The sequence below is a fragment of the Lampetra fluviatilis genome, chromosome 4 (genome assembly GCF_964198595.1).
Source record: "Lampetra fluviatilis chromosome 4, kcLamFluv1.1, whole genome shotgun sequence".
Lineage (NCBI taxonomy): Eukaryota > Metazoa > Chordata > Hyperoartia > Petromyzontiformes > Petromyzontidae > Lampetra > Lampetra fluviatilis.
The window spans coordinates 4,322,046-4,328,353 of NC_136278.1; the positions used below are offsets into that span (position 1 = coordinate 4,322,046).

General features: G+C 49.0%; 1 protein-coding gene across 18 annotated transcripts in view; it reads right to left on the reverse strand.

Annotated features, from left to right (window-relative positions):
* The window catches only part of LOC144931502 (transcription factor COE3), a 152,884-nt gene extending 148,639 nt beyond the window's left edge, over window positions 1–4,245 (reverse strand). For all 18 annotated transcript variants that reach the window (XM_078855416.1, XM_078855422.1, XM_078855419.1 and 15 more), the window contains exon 1: window positions 3,059–4,245. In XM_078855416.1, coding sequence (XP_078711542.1) covers window positions 3,059–3,192 — 134 coding nt within the window. In that variant the 5' untranslated portion in view covers window positions 3,193–4,245. The remainder of the gene's footprint in view (window positions 1–3,058) is intronic.
* Window positions 4,246–6,308: the final 2,063 nt, after the last annotated feature.

The following is a 6,308-nucleotide window of genomic DNA, read 5'->3' on the forward strand; positions in this document are numbered from 1 at the left end:
TGTACGCGGACGCTGCGGCGGTAGGCGATACATTACATCGAACAAAGATCGAGACGTCATGCCACGTCTAGCATCCACATACCCATAACCCTCCTCTCTTGTTCCCCCGCTCCAAAAAAGTAATAAGATTGAAGTATTGAGCGCGACTGCGTGTCGGTGGAATGGTAGCGTGTCCTGAATAATAGAAAGGCGTCATATAAAATATGCATGCATATTTATGCACGCGTTTGTTTTAAGTAAATACAGTGCGCGGAGGAGCGCTTCGCTTTTTTTTTTGTTGCTGCTTTGATTTTCTTCGGTGACCGGCGTCGCTTTAGTTACAACGGCCGAGTGTGTGGGTAATAAACTACGATACTAATTGTAGCTGTAGTAATAATTAAAAATATAGTGTGTGGACGAACGCGTTCTTGATCATTGTTTTCCTTTTGTGGATAATATTCTCTTAAACCAGCGTCGCGTAAGTAAATAAAAAAAAAGCACACGCACACATACATACACAAATTCCAGCCGTGCAAAAAAATAAATTGTTGCGTGCAATTTCCCCCTGATATTAATGAACGGATCTGTGGTGACTATGAGTGATCGATAATATTTGGAAAGGAAAATGCCAAAAAAGTATGTACAACATATTGTATCGATACATGCAATAACGTGGCCTCTGAACAAGAGTGACGTTAGCAGTAATTTACGATGAGCAATACGAACGGAAATTCTGACGGCTTTAAATCTGAAATCGCATTGGGGTCACGTTTCCAGAAGGCTCATCTCATTCGCAAATGTTGTACCGATCCTTTAAATAAGAGATTTCCCCCAACACCTTAAAAGGTGACTTCAAAACAACATTGCGTTGATTTAATTACAATACGTATCATTATCATTAGATACATCGCTCCAGTCAAAGGTGTTAAAAAATTAGTATCGATACGGTAGTTAAGTAACGTTCATCACGTGTTTAAACAATAGCTCGATGGTGATGATGATGTTGATGAGGCGACTCGCCATGCCACGCGGAGTTCAGGGTCCGTGCTAATATCAGAGTCTCACAGGGGTGTGTCTGTGGTGTGTGTGGGGTGTGGTGTCTGTGTGTGTGTTGTCTGTGTGTGTTTCTCATGTGGGGAGCGGTGGTTTAGCGGTTAGCGCGCTGCGCCGACTCGGGTTCGTTTCCCGCGCACGCTCAACACCAGTGACGATTATCTGAACCGGTCATGGGCCTCCCCTAGGTCGACTCAGTCGCAAATGAATACCGAGTACGATGTGTAAATGTCGCCACTAGGGATACAAATGTGACCGGGCGTGGTGCTGGCCATCCACCCCCTCGTGTGCCGTGCCGACTTTCATAGGTGCTCGCTAACAGCACTTGCCCCAACAGTCTGTTTAGGCTATACGGGGGGTCTGTGTGTGTGTTTCAAATGCCCAATTCTATCGCAAGTCGTACATTTGACACGCATCATCTGGCCGTGGCACTTTGCCTTGTATCTCTATCTCGTGAAATTTGCGACGTTCGATAACGCAATCCGCGTGTCCCCTCTGGAAGAACGTTACTAACATTTATAATTGTAATTATATGATTATTGTCGTTGTTTTAAACAACCGCTTGCTCTTGACTTGCGTGTGCAATATAAACACGCGCTCGGTTTCACACCAAGTTACAAAATAATAGCAAAGAAGTGACTCATATGCTATTCTGACCTACACATGATATATACTGTGTGTATACATATATACACACCATCAATATCACTGACATTTTCATTACAATACGTAATCTCTCTGTGGAATCTGCTTTTATGGGTGTAGAATTGCTTTCCAGAATCCCAGCAACGATCCTCTGGAGCCGCGGATCTGAGAACTCTGTTGGGGACTGGCTGGCTGTACGGACGCCCCCCTAGACGCAGACAAGAGACCCGCCTGTGCGCGTGACCTCTCGTGGGGCACGGGGAGCGGCGTGCAAGGGCCAATGTTAAAGAGCGAGAAAAGGGGCAAAGGGCGAACGATATTTGCCGCGAGGCCAACCCCCCCCACCTCCTCCCGCCTCCCACCTCCGTAAGCGTCGAGGTGGGTGATGGTGACGGCTAAAAAGATACTTAACGGGTGCACGCGGGCAAGGCAAGATGCGGATAACTTAAGGCGGCCCCACTCGCAGTCGCTCGCGAAAGATTCACGGATTTTATTTGACGCGGGGGGCTCGCGTTTGCGCCGATATTGCGTAAGGAGGATTGAGGAGCAGCAAAGCGCGTGCGCGTGCGTCTTTAAAGATGAAACGAAAGTTAACAAGAGACCCGCGTGAAATAATAACGAAGCATTACCACGAAAGAAGGATTTTAAATGTGGGGGGGGGGGGGGGCCGAGTGCGGTGCTATTTTACAACGTCGTAAAGAATGCGCGAAAATCTGAGCGAGAGCCAAGAGGAACGTGGCGATGAACACGAATGAAAACGGCACGAAGATAAAAAGTGCAAAGTTGCGAGAAAATTACAAAGAAGGTGCCAGATGATATACATTGTTTAAACGGGTGATATTGCCGTGCCAAAAAACAACAACATCTAGAATGCAAGTAAAAAACGCAACGGTTGAGTAATGAAATACACAACGAGGAGTTAGGCGAAGTGGATGGTAAAACCGCCGTCACAGGACGATAATGAGGCACTTAGGATGAGGACAGCGCTCCTCCAACACAGAGAGACAGACGGACGGACAGAGAGACAGAGGATAAAGATCTCCCGTGGCACACGCTACATAGACTGTTGGGGACAAATGCTGATGGGTGGCGCAGGCCGGCAACCACTCTCAGCCGCATTTGTCTCCCCAGTGTCGATGTACGTCCACGTAAATACATACACACGAATACCACAACAAGAACAGCAACGGCGACTGCGAGGGTTGACGTCGGGGCAAAGATAAGCGGTGATGACGCGACGGGAACCCCTAACGCGGCACGGACACAGGATGAGGCTGGGTGACTTTCTGCCTTTTAGTCGCCCCCGAGGTCAATCGACCCCCCCAGAGCATCGCCTCCGACCGCGCCCGGAGCCCGACCGCTGGCGCGAACGACCTCCTACCTCTGGGCGGCCGTGTTGGCATCCACCACCCCGGAGGACTGCATCCAGGACCTCACGGGGTTGAGACCTCCTCCAAGGGGCTCCTCCTTCATGCTTGGTCCCCCACGGGGTAAACTTTCCTGAATTCCGTACATGAATGGCAACGTCCCCGAATCCCCTCTTAGCAGAATTTTGATGGACTTTGTCGGGTTACAATTTAGAGAATGGGGACAATTGTTTCGCTTTTTGTTGTTGTTGTTGTGTTGTGATTTCGTCGCTGTTGTTGTTCGACAGGAGGCAAAGAGCCGGGCAAAGTCCCTCCCCCCCCCACACACACGCGGGAAACTTGAGAAATAGAACAGGAGCAGAAACGTTCTCGCGCGCAGCAAAGTCTTTTCTTGATCCCTCTTGCTCCTCGTCACACTTCGAACTTCCTTGAAGAACCTGTCCGCTGGTGCTTCAAGCTACTGGCGAGAGTTTATAAATAAAAAATAGTTGATGCGATGTTTTCTCTCTTCTCTTTTTTTTTCTTCCCCCTCCCTCTCTAAATCTTTTTCCTCTCGTTTTTGTTTTTGCCCGAGAGACAGGAGGCGGGTTGGCGATTAAAAGACAGGCGCTAGATTTGAGCCCCTATGCTGCTGCTGCTGCTCTGGCTGTTGAAATGACGGGGAACTCCGCTGCTCTAGCGAGACCTGCTCCCGCCTGCTGCTGCTGCTGTGATGCACAGCAGCCACAGGGATCTCAAACACCCGGGCGATTCGTCGTCTTCTTATCCTCCTCCTCCTTGTTGTTGTTCTTCTTCAAAAAACGAATATTCGTACACCGATATATATACGCACATATATATAATACACGCGGTGGGTTATCTGTTCGCCAAAGTCGAAATGCTTCAGTTGAACAGCATCCTGGACGCGTTTGCCACTAAAGGCTGCAGCTACTGCGTTCCTTCTGTTCCTCCTCCTCCTGGCTCCTCCTGGCTCCTCTGCTCGTCCACGCAAAGCGGGCGCGTGTCGCTCAGGCAGCGTCTGTCTGCCTGTCTGTGCGTCTCTCTGTGTGCCTGTGTGTGTGTGTGCGCACTGTTCGCCGTAGCTCGCCCCGGCGGAGACTGGCCGTTGGGCGAAGACCATCCGAGCCTTAGCTCGGCACGCCGTGCAGGGGCGTTGCGTCTCGGCTGATTCGTGGAGCCCGGACGCTCCCGTGGGATTTCCCTCTGCCTCTCAGCCCCACCATGGATTGGGGAGGAGTAGTAAGGTTGGAGGTGGGGGGGGGGTGCGATGGGGGAGGTCGGTGGGTGAAGAGGAGGAGGAGGAAGAGGAGGGATGGAGAGAGGGGGTGGGGGGGTTACGTGCTTGGAAGATGGGAGGGGGGGTGCTAGCACGGGGTGTTTGCGCTCACATTTTATTTCAGCCCCTCTCTCTCTCTTACCTCTTCCTCGGAATCGAGAGAGAGAGGGAGGGAGGGGGAGAGAGGAGGAGGAGGCGTCAAATCTACAAGGTACGCCTTCGGATTTCTTGATGGACGTGTCGAGGGGGCGGAGACTCATGCCCATATATGGTAAGCCCGCTCTCGGGCGACCAATCAGATTGCGGTGCGCGGGAACGCCCACCGGTATATAAAGGCGACCGAAAATGAGCGTCGCACATTATCTTGTCGCTATTATTATTTAATTTTCTATTATTTAATTATATTATTTAATTTCATTTATTATTTTATCTTTAGACGTGACTTAACCGAAAGAACCAAATAATAAAAATTGTCGCTTTAAATTTGACAACGCGCTGTATGCTTCACGATACGCGCACACACACGCGCACACCACATATACGCGTATGTATATATATGTGTGCACACTAATGTTAATTATCTATCTGATCGTGGTGGCGCACATCTGCACGTGATTAGTTGTTGCGTTGTGCACGCTCGCTCGTCGCTTATTGACACGGGGAGAGTTGGAGCGCATCTCGGGCAAGATGCGTTGAATGATCGATGGACGATAACTCCGTTTATGTGATACAAGAACAGCAGCAGCGGCGGCGTCTTAAACATTCACACCAACTTTGCACAGGTGCGAAAACGCACAAAATGGTTAACGAGTTTTCAGCATTATTTTTTTTAGAAACTTACTTATTTCCACCGCAAAGTTCCCCGTTTTAAAATTATAAAACATATTTAATTAACTATTTTTTTACAAGCTGTCTTTTTTGCTCCCTGTTTAGTTTCGCAAAAATGCGACCATTGCCCCGAACGCGATCACGTGGCGTGCAATGTGACGGTGATAATCGCCGTGATTATCTCAGCTGTGGAGGCGTAAGCCACACATGTCATCCCCTCCAAAACGCAGTCCATGCCAACGTGTCTCTTCAATTCTTCTCGATATGCCCGCATAGCTCAGCATTGAATTGGCCGTGCGTGTGATGTCTAAGGCACAGATGTGCTGCTGTCAGTATCCAACCACAGACCGCTCACTTGCTGCACGTCTCATCTCCAACACTTTGGCATCGGCAGGTTCCAATATTAAAATTAAAATAATATAAAGTTTTAAATGGTGAGACTGTTCAAGGTCTTTTCTCGTGCAACGCGTGCGCGTCGCTGCGTGATGAGTCCACGTGTAAGTGTTATGAGCTCACAATGCTCCGTCGAGTCGCTATTTTTATTCATGGCCCGTATTACAAATTAGCGGTGCTAACACTTAATTGGGAATATGTAGATTATGTAGATAGACACAGATGTGGTGCGCGTGTGCGTCTGTACACAGCTATCCGTTCTGTGCGCGTACTCCAGACTCAGCGACGAACTATATTGCAATCAAATACAATTGCGCGCTCGTCAAATTCCACAAAGCATTGTTAATTACATTTCTCGATTTAAACGAAAAAAAGCTTCTTAATATCTATCGTCTTTTTTGTACACGTGCAAACGTCCAGTCGCATCTTCCTTTCGCGATATACACAGAGTGTAAGTAGCTGTCAATTGATATGCTGCGTTAATTCCTGTAACAAAGACAAAGCTCCCCCGTATAGTGTCAACAGACTGTTGGGGCAAGCGCTGTTAGCGAGCATCTTTTGAAGGCCGGCACGGCACGCGATGGGGGTGGGTGGCCATCACCGCGCCCGGTAAGACACGCGCGCGCACACACACACAGTCACTCACGCGAGAGGCGTGAAAATGTGTTGAGCACAAGGCAACATACGATGAATCGCACCGATCTCTTGGAGGTAGAACTGATGTTTTACAAATACTGTCCAGCGATGTTATTGTCACCGGAGTGCAC